The sequence below is a fragment of the Salmo trutta genome, chromosome 26 (genome assembly GCF_901001165.1).
Source record: "Salmo trutta chromosome 26, fSalTru1.1, whole genome shotgun sequence".
NCBI lineage: Eukaryota > Metazoa > Chordata > Actinopteri > Salmoniformes > Salmonidae > Salmo > Salmo trutta.
Window position 1 is genome coordinate 47,169,324 of NC_042982.1, and position 24,875 is coordinate 47,194,198.

General features: G+C 49.3%; 1 protein-coding gene across 1 annotated transcript in view; it reads right to left on the reverse strand.

Moving 5' to 3' along the window:
* The window catches only part of LOC115163940 (contactin-5), a 509,156-nt gene that overhangs the window by 20,127 nt on the left and 464,154 nt on the right, over nt 1-24,875 (reverse strand). The window contains exon 19 of the mRNA XM_029716131.1: nt 1,471-1,705. Within this exon, the coding sequence (XP_029571991.1) occupies nt 1,471-1,705 (235 nt within the window). The remainder of the gene's footprint in view (nt 1-1,470; nt 1,706-24,875) is intronic.

Genomic DNA, 24,875 nt, shown 5'->3' on the forward strand with positions numbered 1-24,875 from the left:
ACAGTAGAACTGAGGACGTGACAGTAGAACTGACAGTAGAACTGAGGACGTGACAGTAGAACTGAGGACGTGACAGTAGAACTGACAGTAGAACTGAGGACGTGACAGTAGAACTGACAGTAGAACTGAGGACGTGTGGGAGCAAAACTCATGACTATGATTACATTTCCATTATTAGCAGCATCTAAGCTGTCCACTTTTGAAGAGCCGAGACAGAATGGCTATATAAGGGATGGAACATATAGGACCAGGTCCTGCTACCATTATAACCTATACAGCTGATGAATGGGAACATATAGGACCAGGTCCTGCTACCATTATAACCTATACAGCTGATGAATGGGAACATATAGGACCAGGTCCTGCTACCATTATAACCTATACAGCTGATGAATGGGAACATATAGGACCAGGTCCTGCTACCATTATAACCTATACAGCTGATGAATGGGAACATATAGGACCAGGGTCCTGCTACCATTATAACCTATACAGCTGTCAGATGTGGGCGTTAACAAGCAACAACTGAGATGGAGAGATAATGGTGGAGAAAGGTCAACGGAAGCTATTTTCATATAGAGGGAGGGGACTCTATACGTTATGCAAAGTAAGAATACTATAAAGGCAGGAATTTTGTCTTTTCCATGGAAGGGCTCGGCTCTGTTACGTTTGTAATAAAGTCTAAATTGAATTCACAAGTTCCGGTATCTGTGCAAATACTTGACTCAAGATATTCCACAACAGACGTGACAGTAGAACTGACAATAGAACTGAGGACGTGACAGTAGAACTGAGGACGTGACAGTAGAACTGACAGTAGAACTGAGGACGTGACAGTAGAACTGAGGACGTGACAGTAAAACTGAGGACGTGACAGTAGAACTGACAGTAAAACTGAGGACGTGACAGTAGAACTGACAGTAGAACTGAGGACGTGACAGTAGAACTGAGGACGTGACAGTGGAACTGAGGACGTGACAGTAGAACTGACAGTAGAACTGAGGACGTGACAGTAGAACTGACAGTAGAACTGAGGACGTGACAGTAGAACTGACAGTAGAACTGACAGTAGAACTGAGGACGTGACAGTAGAACTGAGGACGTGACAGTAGAACTGACAGTAGAACTGAGGACGTAGCAGTAGAACTGACAGTAGAACTGAGGACGTAGCAGTAGAACTGAGGACGTGACAGTGGAACTGACAGTAGAACTGAGGACGTGACAGTAGAACTGACAGTAGAACTGAGGACGTGACAGTAGAACTGAGGACGTGACAGTAGAATTGAGGACGTGACAGTAGAATTCACACATTTTGTACTAATGTTGCAGCCTCTCGGCTTTCGTCAGCAACGTGACTTCAGAAATTATATAATTTGTAAGGCGACTTGAAGGAGTGACTTCCCTTTGAATAACTTTAACCTTTCCAACCCCTGCAAAGAAGTCCTTAGATGTGCGAGTGCAATAACTCACCCCCCTCTGCAGAGTACACAGTGACCACACCACTGAAGGGTCCGTCTCCCTTGTTGTTGTACACGCCCACCTTCACTTCGAAGGGGGTGAGGGGAGGGAAGGTCTCGTCTCTGTACTTGTACGTAGTGGAATCTGCTGATGTCACCATCTTCTCCTTCCATCCTCGCGTCCCATTGGCTCGGAACGCCACGATATAGCCAAAACCCTCGCCATTCTGGAACTCCTCAGACACAGGCTGGAATACAGGAAATGAGATGGTTGATTCTTGCCATGTTTTGTTGGACATGTAAATCTAATCGATGACGACACGAGGTCATTTAAATATCTGAATTAATTATTTCATCCACTGAAATATCAGTCCACTGATTCTAATAACTGTATTTATATCCTGGTAGTAGCCTTGTAGGAGCCTACCCCGCTGAAAGTCTGTGGCTTACAGTATTATAACAGACACTTGTGCCTAAAGCAAATTAAAAAGACAGTAGAGAAATTAGATAAGTAAATTACAGTACATGGAAATGAAACCAGTTTGCTTGGTCTGACCCCTGGGCTAAGCATAGCTACACCAATCTCCTTGAGCTAAGCATAGCTACACCAATCCCCCGGAGATCTCCCCACATAACATAGCTACACCAATCCCCCGGAGATCTCCCCACATAACAAGCAAAAATTCATGCAGGAAGCACCAGTGACTCGGTCTATAAAAAAGTGATCAGATGAAGCAGATGCTAAACTACAGGACTGTCTTGCTATCACAGACTGGAACATGTTCCGGGATTCTTCCGATGGCATTGAGGAGTACACCACATCAGTCATTGGCTTTATCAATAAGTGCATCGAGGACGTCGTCCCCACAGTGACTGTACGTACATACCCCAACCAGAAGCCATGGATTACAGGCAACATTCACACTGAACTAAAGGGTAGAGCTGCCGCTTTCAAGGTGCTGGACTCTAACCCAGAAACTTACAAGAAATCTTTCTATGCCCTGCGATAAACCATCAAACAGGCAAAGCGTCAATACAGGGCTAAGATTGAATCGTACTACACCGGCTCCGACGCTCGTCTTATGTGGCAGGGTTTGCAAACTATTACAGACTACAAAGGGAAGCACAGCCGGGAGCTGCCCAGTGACACGAGCCCACCAGACGAGCTAAATTACTTCTATGCTCACTTCGAGGCAAGCAACACTGAGGCATGCATGAGAGCATCAGCTGATCCGGACGACTGTGTGATCACGCTCTTCGTAGCCGACGTGAGTAAGTCCTTAAAATAGGTCTACATTCACAAGGCAGCAGGGACAGATGGATTACCAGGACATGTACTCCAAGCATGCGCTGACCAACTGGCAATTGTCTTCACTGACATTTTCAACCTCTCTCTGTCTGAGTCTGTAATACCAACATGTTTCAAGCAGACCACCATAGTCCCTGTGCCCAAGAACACCAAGGTGACCTGTCTAAATGACTACCGACCCGTAGCACTCATGTCTGTAGCCATGAAGTGCTTTGAAAGGTTGGTAATGGCTCACATCAACACCATTATCCCAGAATCCCTAGACCCACTCCAATTTGCATACCTCCCAAACAGATCCACAGATGATGCAATCTCTATTGCACTCCACACTGCCCTTTCTCACCTGGACAAAAGGAACACTTATGTGAGAATGCTATTCATTGACCACAGCTCAGCATTCAACACCATAGTACCCTCAAAGCTCATCACTAAGCTAAGGATCCTTTGACTAAACACCTCCCTCTGCAACTGGATCCTGGACTTCCTGATGGGCCGCCCCCAGGTGGTGAGGGTAGGTAGCAACACATCTGCCACGCTGATCCTCAACACTGGAGCTCCCCAGGGGTGCGTGCTCAGTCCCCTCCTGTACTCCCTGTTCACCCACGACTGCATGGCCAGGCACGACTCCAACACCATCATTAAGTTTGCAGACGACACAACAGCCTGTAGGGAGGAGATCAGAGACCTGGCCAGGTGGTGCCAGAATAACAACCTATCCCTCAACGAAACCAAGACTAAGGAGATGATTGTGGACTACAGGAAAAGGAAGACCGAGCATGCCCCCAATCTCATCGACGGGGCTGTAGTGGAGCAGGTTGAGAGCTTCAAATTCCTTGGTGTCCACATCAACAACAAACTAGAATGGTCCAAGCACACCAAGACAGTCGTGAAGAGGGCACGACAAAGCCTATTCCCCCTCAGGAATCTAAAAAGATTTGGCATGGGTCCTGAGATCCTCAAAAAGTTCTACAGCTGCAACATCGAGAGCATCCTGACTGGTTGCATCACTTCCTGGTACAGCAATTGCGTTGGCCTCTGGCCACAAGACACTACAAAGGGTAGTGCGTACAGCTAAGAACATCACTGGGGCTAAGCTGCCTGCCATCCAGGACCTCTACACCAGGCGGTCAGAAGAAGGCCCTAAAAATTGTCAAAGACCCCAGCCCCCCCAGTCATAGACTGTTCTCTCTACTACCGCATGGCAAGGGGTACCGGAGTGCCAAGTCTAGGACAAAAAGGCTTCTCAACAGTTTTTACCCCCAAGCCATAAGACTCCTGAACAGGTAACCAAATGGTTACCCGGACTATTTGCATTGTGTGCCCCCCCCCCAACCCCTCTTTTACGCTGCTGCTACTCTCTATCATATATGCATAGTCACTTTAACTATACATTCATCTACATACTACCTCAATTGGGCCGACCAACCAGTGCTCCTGCTCATTGGCTAACCGGGCTATCTGCATTGTGTCCCACCACCCGCCAACCCCTCTTTTACGCTACTGCTACTCTCTGTTCATCATATATGCATAGTCACTTTAACCACATCTACATGTACATACTACCTCAATCAGCCTGACTAACCGGTGTCTGTATGTAGCCTCGCTACTTTTATAGCCTTGCTACTGTATATAGCCTGTCTTTTTACTGTTGTTTTTATTTCTTTACCTACCTATTGTTCACCTAATACCTTTTTTGCACTATTGGTTAGAACCTGTAAGTAAGCATTTCACTGTAAGGTTGTATTCGGCGCACGTAACAAATAAACTTTGTTTTGATCTCCCAAATAACATAGCTACACCAATCCCCCTGAGATCTCCCCACGTCCCCTCTATAAAGGAACATTAACATTTGGAGGCGGCAGGTTACCTAGTGGTTAGAGTGTTTTGGCCAGTAACGGAAAGGTTGCTGGATCGAATCCCAAAGCTGACAAGGTAAAAATCTGTCGTTCTGCCCCTGATCAAGGCAGTTAACCCACTGTTCCCCAGTAGGCTGTCATTGTAAATAAGAAAAAAGAAGAAAAAGCTTCAAACTGTAACCAGTCACTGCAACCTGGTTCAGGTTGCAGGGACTGATCAACCTACCAGGGTAGTCAACCTACCAGGGTAGTTACAAACAGCACAGTAATTAAATCATCAACATGTATTGATCACATCTTTCCTAATGCTGCAGAAATGTGCTTGAAAGCAGTATCCAAATCCATCGGATGTAGTGATCACAAAATAGTAGCCATATCTAGGAAAACCAAAGTTCCAAAGGCTGGGCCAAATATAGTGTATAAGAGGTCATACAAGAAGTTTTGAAGTGATTCTTATGTTGATGATGTAAACAATATTTGCTGGTCTGTGGTGTGTAATGAGGAGCAAACAGACGTTGCACTTTACACATTTATGAAATTTCTTATTCCAGTTATAAGCATCAACCCATTAAGAAAATTACTTTAAAAACTTAAATCCCTGTTGATTGATGACGAATTGAAAAATTGTATGGTTGAGAGGGATGAGGCAAAAGGAATGGAAAATAAGTCTGGCAGCCCAACCGATTGGCAAATTAAAAAATCATGTAACTAAACTGAATAAAAAGAAGAAGAAACTATACAATGAAACAAAGATGAATGACATAAAGAATGACAGTAAAAAGCTTTGGAGCACCTTCAATTACATTTTGGGAAAAAAGGCAAACTCAGCTCCATCATTCATTAAATCAGGTGGCTCACTCATCACAAAACCAACTGATATTGCCAACTATTTTTATGATTTTTTCATTGGCAAGATTAGCAAACTTAGGCATGACATGCCAGCAACAAACGCTGACACTACACATCCAAGTATATCTGGCCAAATTATGAAAGACATGAATTGTAATTTTTAATTCCATAAAGTGAGTGTGGAAGAGGTGAACAAATTATTGTTGTATATCATCAATGACAAGCCACAGAGGTCTGACAACTTGGATGGAAAATTACTGAGGATAATAGCGGAAGATATTGCCACTCCTATTTGCCATATCTTCAATTTAGGTATACTAGAAAAGGTGTGCCCTCAGGCCTGGAGGGAAGCAAGAGTCATTCCGCTACCTAAGAAAACACTTTGTGCACAATTATTAGACATTTGTGTTCCTTAGGATGAATTTTGTTGTTGAACACAAACAATGCTCTCAGTCAATCCAAAATGTTATTGAACCTCAAACCTTAATGTTTAACAAAGGAAAATTGAGTTTTGTCTTTCTCAGGGGAATATATGTGTGCTGAATTATTAGGCAACTAAATTACAAAAATACTTTCTCCCAACTCACTTGTTTATTCTCAAATTTTAGAGAAAGTGTAACAAATAAGTAACACAAAATGACAATTAAATAAAAATGTTGGCCTTTCAAAAATATTCAGTGACCAATGCAGTCTTCCTTCTTTTCAATAACTGCCTTCCATCCATGGAGTCTGTCAGTTTCTTGATCTGTTCACGATCAACTTTCGCTGAAGCAGCAAACACAGCCTCCAAAATGCTGTTCAAAGAGGTGTCTTCCCTCGCTGTACATCTCACGTTTGAGAAGGGCCCACAAGTTCTCAATAGGATTTAAGTCAGGCGAGGAAGGGGGCCAGGTCATTATTCGGGCATCTTTGAGGCCCTTGCTGGCTAGCCAAGCAGTGGAGTATTTGGATGTGATGGAGCATTGTCCTGCATAAAGATCATGGCCTTCCTGAATGCTGAGGAGTTCTTCCTGTACCACTGCTTGAAGAAAGAATCTTCCAGAAACTGGCAGTAGGTTTGGGAGTTGAGTTTTAGTCCATCTTCAACCCGAAAATGATAGCAACCCATACCAGTACCCCTCCACCACCTTGCTGGTGCCTGACTCGAAGTGGTGCCCTGTGTCCATTACTGATCCAGCCACAGGCCCATCCATTTGGTCCATCAAGAGTCACTCTCAATTCATCTGTCTGTAAAACCTTTTAAAAATATGTCTTCAGGTATTTCTTTACCAAATCTTGACGCTTCAACTTGTGAATCTCATTCAGTGGTTGTTGTGTTTCAGTCTTCTTGACCTTGGCCATGTCTCTGAGCACTTGACACCTTGTACTTCTGAACACTCCAGGTAGGTTGCAGTTCTGGAATACGGTGGCACTGGAGGATAATGGGTTCCAGGTAGCTTGACGTCTTTTGCAGTTAATTTGAGCCTTTTCTTCTCCATGCGTTTTTTGTGCCCCAGATGACTATTCGCAACAAAATGTTTGATTGTCAAGAGTGTTGCATCCGTCTGAAAGGCATTTTAGAATTTTTGACTTTTCAGTCTCCGTTATCCATTGTTTGGGGCCCATTTTACCTGAGGTAATGAAGCTGCCTAATAATTATGCACACCTTGATATAAGGTGTTATTCACTTTTGCCACACCCTCCCTCATTACACAAATACAAATCACCTGAAAATGATTAAATCCAATAAGCATTCAAGTTTATATGGTTTGGAGTTGGAAAATGTGCATAGAAACAATGATAAGATCAGAATACTCACTTGCCTAATAATTGTGCACGCGGTGTAGAAAAAAAAACCTTTACTGGCTCAAATAGCCGACCAATCAGCCTGTTACCAACCCTTAGTAAAGTTTTGTAAAAAATTGTCTTTGACCAGATACAATGCTATTTTACAGTAAAAAAGTTTCAGTATGGACAAATGACTGATGATTGGCTGAGAGAAATTTATGATACAAATATTGTGGGGGCTGTTTTGTTAGACTTCAGTGCGGATTTTGACATTATCGATCATAGTCTGCTGCTGGAAAAACATAAGTGTTATGGCTTTACACCCCCTGCTATATGGTGGATAAAGAGTTACCTGTCTAACAGAACACAGAGGATGTTCTTTAATGGAAGCCTCTCCAACATAGTCCAGGTAGAATCAGGAATTCCCCAGGGCAGCTGTCTAGAGCCCCTACTTTTATTCAATATTTTTATTCAATGTCTTTCAGTAAAGCCAGTGTGTCTATGTATGTGGATGACTCAACAATATACACGTCAGCTACTACAGCAACTGAAGTGACTGCAACACTTAACAAAGATCTGCAGTTAGTTTCAGAATGGGTGGCAAGGAATACGTTAGTCTAAATATTTCAAAAACTAAAATCATTGTATTTGGGACAAATCATTCACTAAACACTAAACCTCAACTAAATCTTGTAATAAATAGCGTGGAAATTGAGCAAGTTGAGGTGACTAAACTGCTTGGAGTAACCCGTCACTGTGTATCAACACAAACATAGACACATGCATACACACACATGATAACATACTCAATATACGTACACTAACAAATGTATTTTGTGTTTTAGATATGTGGTAGTGGAGTATGGGCCTGAGGGGAGACACTTAGTGTGTTGTGAATTCTGTAATGCATGGTTTTTAAAAACAGATATTGTATGACTGCCATAATTTTTGCTGGAACCCAGGAGGAGTAGCTGCTGCCTTGGCAGGAACTCATGGGGATCCATAATAAACCCCAGGAAGAGTAGCTGCTGCCTTGGCAGGAACTAATGGGGGTCCATATTAAACCCCAGGAAGAGCAGCTGCTGCCTTGGCAGGAACTAAAGGGGATCTATAATAAACCCCAGGAAGAGTAGCTGCTGCCTTGGCAGGAACTAATGGGGGTCCATATTAAACCCCAGGAAGAGTAGCAGCTGCCTTGGCAGGAAGAGTAGGAGCTGCCTTGGCATGAACTAATGGGGATATATAACAAATACAAACACTCCAGGACCAGGGTTGCCTAGTCCTGACCTTGGCTCTACCACAGCGGACTAACACAGTTTTGTGGCGTGCAGGAGTTTCCAGTTGACACAGTCAGTTCCCTTCGCGGTCTAGTGGAGGGTAAACACACCTTCCCTTAGCGATGTAGCGGAGGGTAAACACACCTTCCCTTAGCGGTGTAGCGGAGGGTAAACACACCTTCCCTTAGCGGTGTAGCGGAGGGTAAACACACCTTCCCTTAGCGGTGTAGTGGAGGGTAAAGACACCTTCCCTTAGCGGTGTAGTGGAGGGTAAACACACCTTCCCTTAGCGGTGTAGTGGAGGGTAAACACACCTTCCCTTAGCGGTGTAGTGGAGGGTAAACACACCTTCCCTTAGCGGTGTAGTGGAGGGTAAACACACCTTCCATTAGCGGTGTAGTGGAGGGTAAACACACCTTCCTTTAGCGGTCTAGTGGAGGGTAAACACACCTTCCCTTAGCGGTGTAGTGGAGGGTAAACACACCTTCCCTTAGTGGTGTAGTGGAGGGTAAACACATGGAGGGTAAACACACCTTCCTTTAGCGGTCTAGTGGAGGGTAAACACACCTTCCCTTAGCGGTGTAGTGGAGGGTAAACACACCTTCCCTGAGCGGTGTAGCAGAGGGTAAACACACCTTCCTTTAGCGGTCTAGTGGAGGGTAAACACACCTTCCCTTAGCGGTGTAGTGGAGGGTAAACACACCTTCCCTTAGCGGTGTAGTGGAGGGTAAACACACCTTCCCTTAGCGGTGTAGTGGAGGGTAAACACACCTTCCCTTAGCGGTGTAGTGGAGGGTAAACACACTTTCCTTTAGCGGTCTAGTGGAGGGTAAACAGACGTGAATTCAGTTTAAACACCTTTCTTATATTACTATTATCATATTACTCAAGCGTTTACCCACCTATCCAGGAAAAATGCATTAGAAATATAGGGAATGTTACTTTATTCACGAACAGGGAAGGGGGAGCAGCGTTAACACACCTACATCACTGCTTCCTTGAAATGACCCTCCTATCTATGGTCCTATGACACAATACCATCAGCAGTTTATCTATACACAGAAACAAAATCACTTAGAAGGGCTTTATCAACTGATATCAGCCTCCACCATGAACTCACCAGCTCAAAACTTTTTTTTAATTGACAAGGCATATCATTTCCATATTTTCAATTTTATTTCGTAACCTCTTTGGTAATAGGATTATATCAATGTCTGCAAATGAAACACTAAACAGACAGTAATTAAATCAAAATGCCACAAAGTCCCAGCTGAATCCCTGTAGCTTCCTAGCCGTAATGAAATAAATTACTTGTAAATGTCACGCTCTTTGATGGCAAGCATGAACACTTTGCATAGACACATTTGGTGTTGTTTCTGCAGCTATACTGTAAGGTTTAATCTTAGTAAGTCCTTAAGGCTTTTAACTATTGTGTGAATATTTTGTGTTCTTGCTTTAGTCTTGTTTTTCCCCAACCTCAAACCTACTGTAGCACATTGAGTTTATCAATCACATGTATTTATAAAGCCCTTTTTACATCAGCAGATGTCACAAAGTGCTTATACAGAAACCCAGGCTAAAACCCCAAACAGCAAGCAATGCAGATGTAGAAGCACGGTGGCTAGGAAAAACTCCCTAGAAAGATAGGAACCTGGAGGCCAGTCCTCTTCTGGCTGTGAGGGGTGGAGATTATAAGAGTACATGGCCATTAAGGCCAGATTGTTCTTCAAGATTTTCAATTGTTCATAGATGACCAGCAGGGTCAAATAACAATCAGTGGTTGTAGAGGGTGCAACAGGTCAGTACCTCAGAAGTAAATGTCAGTTGGCTTTTCATAGCCAAGCATTCAGAGGTCGAGACAGCAGGTGTGGTAGAGAGCGAGAGCAAGAGAGAGAGAGAGAATTGAAGACACCATGTCCGAGACAAGGGTGAACTCTGGTGAACAGGTCAGGGTTCCTGCAGCAGCACGACCAGGTGGACTGGAAACAGCCAGGAGTCATCAGGCCAGGTAGTCCTGAGGCATGGTGCTAGGGCTCAGTTCCTCCGGGAGGAGAGGGAGAGACGGAGAGAGAGAGACAAATAGAGGGAGCATACTTATATTTACACAGGACACCAGATAAGACAGGATAATTACACCAGATGTAATAGACTGACCATAGCCCCCCAGCACTTTGACAAAGCACAGTCCCCACACCACTCAACCCACTCAAGTGACGCACCCCTCCTAGGGACAGCATGGAAGAGCACTAGTAAGCCAGTGACTCAGCCCCTGTAATAGGGTCAGAGGCAGAGAATCCAAGTGGAGAGAAAGGAGCCGGCCAGGCAGAGACAGCAAGGGCGGTTCACCTTCGCTCCCCTGGGCCAGACTACACTCAATCATAAGACCTACTGAAGAGATGAGTCTTCAGTAAACACTTAAAGGTTGAGACCGAGTCTCTATCGTTCACATGGATAGGCAGACCATTACATAAACATAGAGCTCTATATAAAGCCCTGCCTCCAGCTGTTTGCTTAGAAATTCTATGGGCAATAAAGAGGCTTGTGTCTTGTGACCGTGGCGTACGTGTAGGTATGTACTGCAGGACCAAATCGGAGAGATGGGCATGAGAAAGTAATTCTGAGAATGTAAAGCTTTGTAGGTCAGCCGTAAAACCTTGAAAATCAGCCCTAACGGGAAGCAGGAGTAATATCACATTTTTGGGTTCTAGTCAAGATTCTAGCAGCCGTGTTTAGCACTAACTGAAGTTTATTTAGTGCTTTATTTAGGTAGCCGGTAAGTAGAACATTGCAGTAGTCTAATCTGGAAGAGACAAAAGCATGGATATATTCTTCTGCATCATTTTTGGACAAAAGGTTTCAGATTTTTTGCAATTTTACAAAGATGGAATAAAGCTGCCCTTGAAATATCCTTGATATGTTTGTCAAAAGAGAGATCAGGGTCCAGAGTAACGCTGAGGTCCTAAACATTTCTATTTGAGACGACTGTACAACCATTAAGATTAATTGTCAGATCCAACAGCAGATCTCTTTGTTTCTTGGGACCTAGAACTAGAATCTCTGTTTTGTCCGAGTTTAAAAGTTAAAAACATGCAGCCATCCACTTCCTTATATCTGAAACACAGGCTTTCAGGGAGGGCAATTTCGGGCTTCACCATGTCTCATCAAAATATACAGCTGTGTATTGTCTGCATAGCAGTGAAAGTTGACATTGTGTTTCTGAATGACATCCACAAGAGGTAGAATATATAGTGAAAACAATTGTGGTCCTAAAACGGAACCTTGAGGAACACCAAAACAAACAATTGATTTGTCACACGGCAAACCATCCACAGAGACAAACTGATATCTTTCCAACAGGTAAGATCTAAACCAGGCAAGAACTTGCCCGTGTAGACCAATTAGGGTTTCCAATCTCTCCAAAAGAATGTGGTGATCGATGGTGTCAAAAGCGGCACTAAGGTCTAAGAGCACGAGGACAGATGCAGAGCCTCGGTCTGACACCATTAAAAGGTGATTTACCACCTTCACGAGTGCAGTCTCAGTCCTATGATGGGGTCTAAATCCAGACTGATACGTTTTCATATACATTATTTGTCTTCAGGAAGGCTGCACAACTGTTTTTTTTGTTCTTTTTTTTGTTGTTGAGGAGATTCAATATAGGCCGATTTGTTTTTTATAATTTCCAGTTCAAGGTTTGGCTTTTTTCAGGAGAGGCTTTATTATGGCTACTTTTAGTGAGTTTGGTACACATCTGGAGGAGAGGGGGCTGTTTATTGTGTTCAACATAGGAAGTAGCTCTTTCAGTAGTTTAGTTAGAATATAGTCCACTATGCAGCTGGAAAGTTTAGAGGCCATGACTATTTTTCGTGAATGTGTCAAGAGATACAGGATTAAAAAACTTGAGTGTCTCCATTGATCTTACGTCCTGGCAGTTCTGTGCAGACTCTGAGTCTTGGAGAAATATGCAGATTCAAAGAGGACTCCGTAATTTGTTTTCCTCTATATGGCAATGCGTCGCTCTGGAGACATGTTGGACAAAACCCACTGAGTTGATGATGGCTCCGAAAGCCTTTTGAAGTGGGTCTTTGGACTTTTCCATGTGAATATTAGATTATTATCTGCCATGACTACAAGGTCCGATAGGAATTCAGGGAACTCAGTGAGGAGCGCTCTATACGGCATAGGAGGCGTGTAAACAGTAGCTATAAAAAGTGATTGAGTAGGCAGCATAGATCTCATGACTAGAAACTCAAAAAGACAAAAACACAGTGTTTAACGTTTTTATTTATAAATTGAAAAGTGTCGTAACTGTTAGCAACACCTCCGCCTTTGCGGGATGCACAGTGGATATGGTCACTAGTGTAACCAGGAGGAGAGGCCTCATTTAACATAGTAAAATCATGAGGCTTAAGCCATGTTTCAGTCAGGCCAATCACATCAAGGTTATGATCAGTGATTAGTTCATTGACTATAACTGCCTTTGAAGTGAGGGATCTAACATTAAGTAGCCCTATTTTGAGATGTGAGATATCACAAGCTCTTTCAATAATGACAGGAATAGAGGAGGTCTTTATTCCAGTGAGATTGGCGAACACCGCCATGTTAGTTTTTGCCTCGCTGTGAAATGCTTACTTACAAGCCCTAACCAACAGTGCAATTTTAAGTAAAAAAAATAATAGGTATTAGGTAAACAATAGATAAGTAAAGAAATACAAAAGAAAAAGAAAACAGAAAAATTGTGACAATAACAGTAGCGGGGCTATATACAGGGTATTACGGTACAGAGTCAATGTGGAGGCTATATACAGGGTATTACGGTACAGAGTCAATGTGGAGGCTATATACAGGGTATTACGGTACAGAGTCAATGTGGAGGCTAAATACAGGGGGTACCGGTACAGAGTCAATGTGGAGGCTATATACAGGGGGTACCGGTACAGAGTCAATGTGGAGGCTATATACAGGGAGTACCGGTACAGAGTCAATGTGGAGGCTATATACAGGGGATACCGGTACAGAGTCAATGTGGAGGCTATATACAGGGGATACCGGTACAGAGTCAATGTGGAGGCTATATACAGGGGGTACCGGTACAGAGTCAATGTGGAGGCTATATACAGGGGGTGGTGGTACAGAGTCAATGTGGAGGCTATATACAGGGGGTACGGGTACAGAGTCAATGTGGAGGCTATATACAGGGGGTACCGGTACAGAATCAATGTGGAGGCTATATACAGGGGGTACCGGTACAGAGTCAATGTGGAGGCTATATACAGGGGGTACCGGTACAGAATCAATGTGGAGGCTATATACAGGGGGTACCGGTACAGAGTCAATGTGGAGGCTATATACAGGGGGTACCGGTACAGAGTCAATGTGGAGGCTATATACAGGGGGTACCGGTACAGAGTCAATGTGGAGGCTATATACAGGGGGTACCGGTACAGAATCAATGTGGAGGCTATATACAGGGGGTACCGGTACAGAGTCAATGTGGAGGCTATATACAGGGGGTACCGGTACAGAATCAATGTGGAGGCTATATACAGGGGGTACCGGTACAGAGTCAATGTGGAGGCTATATACAGGGGGTACCGGTACAGAGTCAATGTGGAGGCTATATACAGGGGGTACCGGTACAGAGTCAATGTGGAGGCTATATACAGGGGGTAACGGTACAGAGTCAATGTGGAGGCTATATACAGGGGGGTACCGGTACAGCGTCAATGTGCGGGGGCATCAGTTAGTCGGGCTAATTGAGGTAGTATGTACGTGAATGTATAGTTAAAGTGACTATGCATAGATAATAAACAGAGAGCAGCAGCAGCATAAAAAGAGAGGTTTTTGGGGGGGGACACAATGAAAATAGTTTGTGTAGCCATTTGATTACCTGTTCAGGAGTCTTATGGCTTGGGGGTAAAAACTGTTCAGAAGCCTTTTGGTCCTAGACTTGGCACTCCGGTACCCCTTGCCATGCGGTAGTAGAGAGAACAGTCTATGACTGGGGGGGCTGGGGTCTTTGACAATTTTTAGGGCCTTCTGATACCGCCTGGTGTAGAGGTCCTGGATGGCAGGCAGCTTAGCCCCATTGATGTACTGAGCCGTACTCACTACCATCTGTAGTGCCTTGCAGCCGGAGTCCGAGCAGTTGCCGTACCAGGCAGTGATGCAACCAGTCAGGATGCTCTCAATGCTGCAGCTGTAGAACCTTTTGAGGATCTCAGGACCCATGCCAAATCTTTTCAGTCTCCTGAGGGGGAATAGGTTTTGTCGTGCCCTCTTCACGACTGTCTAGGTGTGTTTGGACCATTCTAGTTTGTTGGTGATGTGGACACCAAGGAACTTGAAGCTCTCAACCTGCTCCACTACAGCCCCGTCGATGAGAATGGGGATGTGCTCGGTCCTCCTTTTCCTGCCGTCCACAATCATCTCCTTTATCTTGATTACAATGAGGGATAGGATGTTATTCTGGCACCACCCGGCCATGTCTCTGGCCTCCTCCCTATAGGCTGTCTCGTCATTGTCGGTGATCAGGCTTACCACTGTTGTGTCATCTGCAAACTTAATGATGGTGTTGAAGTCATGCCTGGCCGTGCAGTCATGTGTGAACAGGGAGTACAGAAGGGGACTGAGCACGCACCCCTGAGGGGCTCCAGTGTTGAGGATCAGCGTGGTGGATGTGTTGCTACCTACCCTCACCACCTGGGGGCGACTCGCCCAGGAAGTCCAGGATACAGTTGCAGAGCGAGGTGTTTAGTCCCAGGATTCTTAGCTTAGTGATGAGCTTTGAGGGCACTATGGTGATGAACACTGAGCTGTGGTCAATGAATATCATTCTCACATATGTATTCCTTTTGTCCAGGTGGGAAAGGGCAGTGTGGAGTGCAATAGAGATTGCATCATCTGTGGATCTATTTGAGCGGTGTGCAAATTGGAGTGGGTTTAGGGTTTCTGGGATAATGGCGTTAATGTGAGCCATTACCAGCCTTTCAAAGCACTTCATGGCTATGGACGTGAGTGCTACAGGTCTGTAGTCATTTAGACAGATTACTATAGTGCTCTGGGGCACAGGGACTATGGTGGTCTGCTTGAAACATGTTGGTATTACAGACTCAATCAGGGACATGTTGAAAATGTTAGTGAAGACACCTGCCAGTTATCAGCACATGCCCGGAGCACACGTCCCCTCAATGGGGATAGCTGACTACACTGACTGTGCTAGTGGCAGACTCCACTAAGCTGGCAGGCTGGCTAACAGCCTGCTGGCTGGCCTGCACCCTTTATATCCAATAGTTATCCCTGGCTATATGTAATAACACTTAAGATTTTCTGGGCTAACAATATAACAATTAATACATAAAAAAAAAAATACTGCATAGTTTCCTTAGGACTCGAAGCCAGGAGACCATCTCTGTTGGTGCCATCTTGCTCAATCTCGCTAAATAATACCTCTGACTGTTTCGTCCTAACGTCGTTGGTGCCGACGTGGATAACAATATCCCTATACTCTCTACACTCACCAGTTTTAGCTTTTACCAGAACCATCTTCAGATTAGCCTTAACGTCGGTAGCCCTGCCCCCTGGTTAACAGTGTATGATCGCTGGATGATTCTTTTTAAGTCTAATACTGCAGGTAATGGAGTCACCAATGACTAGGGTTTTCAATTCATCAGAGTTAATGGTGGGAAGCTTCGGCGGCTCAGACCCCGTAACGGGTGGAGGAGAAACAGGAGAAGGCTTGGCCTCTGACTCCGTCTCGTTGCTTAAATGGGGAGAACTGGTTGAAAGTTTGTCTGCGGAATGAGCGACACCAGTTCAGCATGCTGACAGTATTTCTTTCCAGAAGCCTTGTTTTTTCCCCAACCTCAAACCTACCACTGTCTTTCTCACGTTGAGAGTATGGCCATGCAACATCCTGGTTTTCCCCTTATACATACAACTAGATCACTTTAAACAACTTTCCATTCTCAGTGGTTTAATAATTGATCACTCATCATCGTTGATGATCATCCATTTGGTTCGCATCACAAATCAATGTCCTCACAGCCTCCTTACAGGGTTGGGGAGTATCTGATTACATGAAACTGTAGTGGATTACATGTAAAAAGTAGCCAACCCAACCCTGACTACTTACATGTGTGACCTACCCGGGACTTGTCATTTAGAGTCATTTCATCTCTGCCCTATTTCTCCCGGGGTGTTTCCCAAATGGTACCATATTCCCAATACAGTGCACTATTTTTGACCCTAATGGCCCATGAGCTCTACTGGCCCTATGAGCCCTACTGACCCTATGAGCCCTATTGGCCCTATGAGTCCTACTGACCCTATGAGCCCTACTGACCCTATGGGCCCTACTCTCCCTATGAGCCCTATTGGCCCTATGAGCCTATGGGCCCTTCTGACCCTATGAGCCCTATTGGCCCTATTGGCCCTATGAGCCTATTGGCCCTATGAGCCTATTGGCCCTATGAGCCTATGAGCCCTTCTGACCCTATGAGCCCTTTTGACCCTATGGGCCCTACTCTCCCTATGAGCCCTATTGGCCCTATGAGCCTATGAGCCCTACTGACCCTATGAGCCTATTGGCCCTACTGACCCTATGAGCCCTATTGGCCCTATGAGCCTAATGAACCTTATTGGCCCTATGAGCCCTAATGGCCCTATGAGCCCTATTCACCCTATTGGCCCTACTGACCCTGTTGGCCCTATGAGCCCTAATGGCCCTATGAGCCCTATTGGCTATATGACCCCTATGCACCCTATTGGCCCTATGAGCCCTAATGGCCCTACTGACCCTATTGGCCCTACTGACCCTATTGGCCCTATGAGCCCTAATGGCCCTATTGACCCTATGAGCCCTAATGGCCCTATTGGCCCCTATTGGCCCTATGAGCCCTATGATCCCCATTGGCCCTATGATCCCCATTGGCCCTACTGACCCTATGAGCCCTATTGGCCCTACTGACCCTATGAGCCCTATTGGCCCTATGAGCCCTATTGGCCTTACTGACCCTATGAGCCTATTGGCCCTATGAGTCCTATTGGCCCTATGAGCCCTACTGACCCTATGGGCCCTATTGGCCCTATGAGCCCTATTGGCCCTATGAGCCTATGGGCCCTTCTGACCCTATGAGCCCTATTGGCCCTATGAGCCTATTGGCCCTATGAGCCTATTGGCCCTATGAGCCTATTGGCCCTACTGACCCTATGAGCCCTATTGGCCCTATGAGCCTAATGAACCTTATTGACCCTATGAGCCCTAATGGCCCTATGAGCCCTATTCACCCTATTGGCCCTACTGACCCTGTTGGCCCTATGAGCCCTAATGGCCCTATGAGCCCTATTGGCTATATGATCCCTATGCAACCTATTGGCCCTATGAGCCCTATTGGCCCTATGAGCCTTATTGGCCCTATGAGCCTTATTGGCCCTATGAGCCCTAATGGCCCTACTGACCCTATTGGCCCTAATGGCCCTATTGGCCCTATTGACCCCTATTGGCCCTATGAGCCCTATGATCCCCATTGGCCCTGTGATCCCCATTGGCCCTATGACCCCTATTGGCCCTATGAGCCCTATTGGCCCTATGAGCCCTGGTCAACAGTAGTGCACTATATTAGGAATAGGGTGCCATTTGAGACTCAGGTAAATGCTTCTGGAAATAAATCAGGAAGTCTGCAGCTAGTCTGATCAATGGAGATAAATATTGAAGCAGACGGAGCAGGACCGTGTGAGAGGTGCTTCTGGCAGCCAGAGCGTGTGAGAGGTGCATGGTGAGTGTGTGTGTGTGTGTGTGTGTGTGTGTGTGTGTGTGTGTGTGTGTGTGTGTGTGTGTGTCTGTATATGTGTGTGAGTGTGTACATGTGCATGGCAGTCCTGCCTCTGTATCTTCAATCATCTGTGGAGGGTTGTCAGAGTACAGAGGACAGAGCCTGGGTAGCAGCTAGGGCGGCTGGGGCTGAGGCTGGGGCAGCCATGGTAATGAGGGCAGCCATGGTAATCAGGTTATTAAGCAGGATGAATGTGTGTGTGTGTGTCACTACTAGGTTAATAAGCAGAATGAATGGCTACACAGCGAGAGTCTTATTAGCAGTGGTAGTGAGAGATGGCTGCTCTGTCTCTAGTAGACCATTAGAGATGCTCTCTCAGTCACCCAGACAGAGCCAGCTGGCCGGCTACCACTCACCGAGGGAGAAACACCCAGCAGGCCTCCTACCACGCACCGAGGGAGAAACACCCAGCAGGCCTCCTACCACGCACCGAGGGAGAAACACCCAGCAGGCCTCCTACCACGCACCGAGGGAGAAACACCCAGCAGGCCTCCTACCACGCACCGAGGGAGAAAAACCCAGCAGGCCTCCTACAACGCACTGAAGGAGAAACACCCAGCTGGCCTCCTACCACGCACTGAGGGAAAAACACCCAGCAGACCTCCTACCACGCACCGAGGGAGAAACACCCAGCAGGCCTCCTACCACGCACCGAGGGAGAAACACCCAGCAGGCCTCCTACAACGCACCGAGGGAGAAACACCCAGCAGGCCTCCTACCACGCACCGAGGGAGAAACACCCAGCAGGCCTCCTACCACGCACTGAAGGAGAAACACCCAGCTGGCCTCCTACCACGCACCGAGGGAGAAACACCCAGCAGGCCTCCTACCACGCACGAGGGAGAAACACCCAGCAGGCCTCCTGCTACACGCTGAGGGAGAAACACCCAGCAGACCACCACTAGCCAGCCCAGACCAACCCTAGCCAGCCTAGATCACCCTAGCCAGCCTAGACCACTCCTAGCCAGCCTAGACCATCCCTAGTCAGCCTAGTCCACCCCTAGCCAGCCTAGCCAGCCTAGACCACTCCTAGCCAGCCTAGATCACCCCTAGCCAGCCTAGACCACTCCTAGCCAGCCTAGACCATCCCTAGTCAGCCTAGACCACTCCTAGCCAGCCTAGACCACCCTTAGCCAGCCTAGATCACCCCTAGCCAGCCTAGTCCACCCCTAGCCAGCCTAGACCACCCCTAGCCAGCCTAGACCACTCCTAGCCAGCCTAGTCCACCCCTAGCCAGCCTAGATCACCCCTAGCCAGCCTAGACCATCCCTAGTCAGCCTAGACCAACACTAGCCAGACTAGACCACCCCTAGAAAGTCTATCCCACCCCTAGCCAGCCTAGACCACTCCTAGCCAGCCTAGACCATCCCTAGTCAGCCTAGACCAACACTAGCCAGACTAGACCACCCCTAGAAAGTCTAGCCCACCCCTAGCTATCCTAGACAACCCCTAGATCACCACTAACCAGCCTACCACTAGCAAGCCTAGCCCACCCCTAGTCCACCCCTAGAAAACCCCAGCCCACCCCTAGTCCACCCCTAGAAAACCCTAGCCCACCCCTAGTCCACCCCTAGAAAACCCCAGCCCACCCCTAGTCCACCCCTAGAAAACCCCAGCCCACCCCTAGTCCACCGCTAGCAAGCTTAGCCAAACACTGGACAGTCTAGCCTATCCCTAGCAGCCTATTCCACCCCTAGCCCACACCTAGCCAGCTTAGTCTACCCCTAGCAAGCCTAGCCCACCTCTAGCAAGCCTAGTCCACCCCTAGCAAGCATAGTCCACCCCCAGCCAGCCTATTCCACCCCTAGCAAGCCTACCCAGAGCAAGCTTAGCCCACCCCTAGCAAGCCTAGTCCACCCCTAGCAAGCCTACCCAGAGCAAGACTAGTCCAACCCTAGCAAGCCTAGCCAACCCCTAGCAAGCATAGCCCACCCCTAACAAGCCTAGTCCACCCCTAGCCAGCCTAGTCCACCCCTAGCAAGCCTAGCCAACCACTAGCAAGCCTAGTCCACCCCTAGCAAGCCTAGTCCACCCCTAGCAAGCCTACCTCTATCAAGCCTAGCCCACCCCTTGCAAGCCTAGCTCACCCCTAGCCAGCCTAGTCCACACCTAGCCAGCCTAGTCCACCCCTAGCCAGCCTAGTCCACCCCTAGCAAGCCTACCCCTAGCAAGCCTAGCCCACCCCTAGCAAGCCTAGCTCACCCCTAGCAAGCCTAGCTCACCCCTAGCAAGCCTAGCCCACCCCTAGCAAGCCTAGCCCACCCCTAGCAAGCCTAGCTCACCCCTAGCAAGCCTAGCTCACCCCTAGCAAGCCTAGCCCACCCCTAGCAAGCCTAGCCCACCCCTAGCAAGCCTAGCCCACCCCTAGCAAGCCTAGCTCACCCCTAGCAAGCCTAGCTCACCCCTAGCCAGCCTAGTCCACCCCTAGCCAGCCTAGTCCACCCCTAGCCAGCCTAGTCCACCCCTAGCCAGTCTAGTCCACCCCTATCCCACCCAGCCTACCCCTAGCAAGCTTATTCCACCCCTATCCCACCCAGCCTACCCCTAGCAAGCCTAGTCCACCCCTAGCCAAGCCAGGTCCACCCCTAGCAAACCTAGTCCACCCCTAGCAAGTCAAGTCCACCCCTAGCAAGCTTTAGTCCACCCCTAGCAAGCCTTAGTCCAACACTAGCAAGCCTTAGTCCACCCCTAGCAAGCCTTAGTCCACCCCTAGCCAGCCTTAGTCCACCCCTAGCCAGCCTAGTCCACCCCTAGCCAGCCTCGGTCACCCCTAGCCCAACCTATCCCACCCCAGCCAGCCTACCCCTAGCCAGCCTAGACCAATGACAGCCCACCCCTCGTCAGCTTAGACCACCCATAGCCCATCCCTATCCAGCCTAGCTCACCCCAGTCCAACCTAGCCCACCCCAGTCCAACTCTAGCCAGCCTACTCCATCCCTAGCTAGCCCACCCCATCCATCCTAGCCCACCCCAGTCCAACTCTAGCCAGCCTACTCCATCCCTTACTAGCCTAGACAACCCCTAGGCCCTCCCTAGCCAGCCTAGACCACCCCTAGCCAGCCTAGACCACTCCTAGTCAGCCTAGACCATCCCTAGTCAGCCTAGACCAACACTAGCCAGACTAGACCACCCCTAGAAAGTCTATCCCACCCCTAGCTATCCTAGACAACCCCTAGATCACCACTAACCAGCCTAGCCCACCACTAGCAAGCCTAGCCCACCCCTAGTCCACCCCTAGAAAACCCTAGCCCACCCCTAGTCCACCCCTAGAAAACCCCAGCCCACCCCTAGTCCACCCCTAGAAAACCCCAGCCCACCCCTAGTCCACCGCTAGCAAGCTTAGCCAAACCCTGGACAGTCTAGCCAAACCCTAGCCAGCCTAGCCTATCCCTAGCAGCCTATTCCACCCCTAGCCCACACCTAGCCAGCTTAGTCTACCCTAGCAAGCCTAGCCCACCCCTAGCAAGCCTAGTCCACCCCTAGCAAGCATAGTCCACCCCCAGCCAGCCTAGTCCACCCCTAGCAAGCCTACCCAGAGCAAGCTTAGCCCACCCCTAGCAGCCTATTCCACCCCTGGCACACACTATCCCAACCTGCCTACCCCTAGCCACCATAGTCCAACCCTAGCCAGCCTAGCCCACCACTAGCCAGCCTAACCCACCCCTAGTCCACCCCTTGAAACCCCAGCCCACCCCTCATCCACCCTTAGCCAGCCTAGACCACCCCTAGCCTATCCTTAGCCAGCCTAGTCCACCCCTAGCCAGCCTAGTCTACCCCTAGCCAGCCTAGCCCACCCCTAGCAGCCTATTCCACCCCTGGCCCACACTATCCCAACCTGCCTAGTCAGCCTAGTCCAACCCTAGCCAGCCCAGTTTATCCCTATTCCACCCTAACCCACCCCCAGCCAGAATACCCCTAGCCAGCCTATTCCATCCCTATCCCACCTAGCTATACCTTAGCAGCCTAGTCCAACTCTAGCCAGCCTACTCCAGCCTAGCCAGCCTAGTCAACTCCTAGTCCAACCCTAGCCAGCCTACTCCACCCCTAGCCAGCCTAGTCCAACTCTAGCCAACCCACTCCATCCCTAACCAGCCTAGCACTCCTCTAAACAGCCTACTCCACCCCTAGCCAGCCTAGTCCACCCCATCTTAAACCTAGCCAGCCTATCCTACCCATCCTACCTCTAGCCAGCCTATCCTACCCATCCTATCCCTAGCCAGCCTAGCCCACCCCTAGCCAGCCTAGCCCACCCCCATCCTACCCCTAGCCAGCCTAGCCCACCCATCCTACCCCTAGCCAGCCTAGCCCACCCCTAGCCAGCCTAGCCCACCCCCATCCTACCCCTAGCCAGCCTAGCCCACCCCCATCCTACCCCTAGCCAGCCTAGCCCACCCCCTCCTACCCCTAGCCAGCCTAGCCCACCTCTAGCCAGCCTAGCCCACCCCATCCTACCCTTAGCCAGCCTAGCCCACCCCTAGCCAGCCTAGCCCACCCCTAGCCAGCCTAGCCCACCTCATTCTACCCTTAGCCAGCCTAGCCCACCCCATCCTACCCCTAGCCAGCCTAGCCACCCAATCCTACCCCTAGCCAGCCTAGCCACCCCATCCTACCCCTAGCCAGCCTAGCCCACCCCATCCTACCCCTAGCCAGCCTAGCCACCCCATCCTACCCCTAGCCAGCCTAGCCCACCCCATCCTACCCTTAGCCAGCCTAGCCACCCCATCCTACCCCTAGCCAGCCTAGCCACCCCATCCTACCCCTAGCCAGCCTAGCCAACCCATCCTACCCCTAGCCAGCCTAGCCACCCCATCCTACCCCTAGCCAGCCTAGCCACCCCATCCTACCCCTAGCCAGCCTAGCCACCCCATCCTACCCCTAGCCAGCCTAGCCACCCCATCCTACCCCTAGCCAGCCTAGCCACCCCATCCTACCCCTAGCCAGCCTAGCCACCCCATCCTACCCCTAGCCAGCCTAGCCCACCCCTAGCCAGCCTAGCCCACCCCATCCTACCTCTAGCCAGCCTAGCCCACCTCTAGCCAGCCTAGCCCACCCCATCCTACCCCTAGCCAGCCTAGCCCACCCCTAGCCCACCCCATCCTACCCCTAGCCAGCCTAGCCCACCTCTAGCCAGCCTAGCCCACCCCATCCTACCCCTAGCCAGCCTAGCCCACCCCATCCTACCCCTAGCCAGCCTAGCCCACCCCTAGCCAGCCTAGCCCACCCCATTCTACCCTTAGCCAGCCTAGCCCACCCCATCCTACCCCTAGCCAGCCTAGCCACCCCATCCTACCCCTAGCCAGCCTAGCCCACCCCATCCTACCCCTAGCCAGCCTAGCCCACCCCATCCTACCCCTAGCCAGCCTAGCCACCCCATCCTACCCCTAGCCAGCCTAGCCCACCCCTAGCCCAACCCATCCTACCCTTAGCCAGCCTAGCCACCCCATCCTACCCCTAGCCAGCCTAGCCACCCCATCCTACCCCTAGCCAGCCTAGCCACCCCATCCTACCCCTAGCCAGCCTAGCCCACCCCTAGCCCATCCCATCCTACCCCTAGCCACCCCATCCTACCCCTAGCCAGCCTAGCCCACCCCATCCTACCCCTTGACAGCCTAGCCCACCCCCATCCTACCCCTAGCCAGCCTAGCCACCCCATCCTACCCCTAGCCAGCCTAGCCCACCCCATCCTACCGCTAGCCCACCCCATCCTACCCCTAGCCAGCCTAGCCCACCCCTAGCCCACCCCATCCTACCCTTAGCCAGCCTAGCCACCCCATCCTACCCCTAGCCAGCCTAGCCCACCCCATCCTACCCCTAGCCAGCCTAGCCCACCCCCATCCTACCCCTAGCCAGCCTAGCCACCCCATCCTACCCTTAGCCAGCCTAGCCCACCCCATCCTACCCCTAGCCAGCCTAGCCCACCCCATCCTACCGCTAGCCCACCCCATCCTACCCCTAGCCAGCCTAGCCCACCCCATCCTACCGCTAGCCCACCCCATCCTACCCCTAGCCCACCCCATCCTACCCCTAGCCAGCCTAGCCACCCCATTCTACCCTTAGCCAGCCTAGCCACCCCATCCTACCCCTAGCCAGCCTAGCCACCCCATCCTACCCCTAGCCAGCCTAGCCACCCCATCTTACCCCTAGCCAGCCTAGCCCAGCCCATCCTACCCCTAGCCAGCCTAGCCCACCCCATCCTACCCCTAGCCAGCCTAGCCCAGCCCATCCTACCCCTTGCCAGCCTAGCCCACCCCATCCTACCCCTAGACAGCCTAGCCACCCATCCTACCCCTAGCCAGCCTAGCCCACCCCATCCTACCCTTAGCCAGCCTAGCCCACCCCATCCTACCCCTAGCCAGCCTAGCCCACCTCTAGCCATCCTATCCCTAGCAGCCCACTCCTAACTGGCTCTGATAATTAGAGTTTGTTGGTAGCTAATCCATTTTCTAGGAACATGGTGGTAAGTTAATTAGCCAGCCATGGTGATTACATCTCCATCCAACTCCACTCTCCTTTGCCAGAGCTGGATC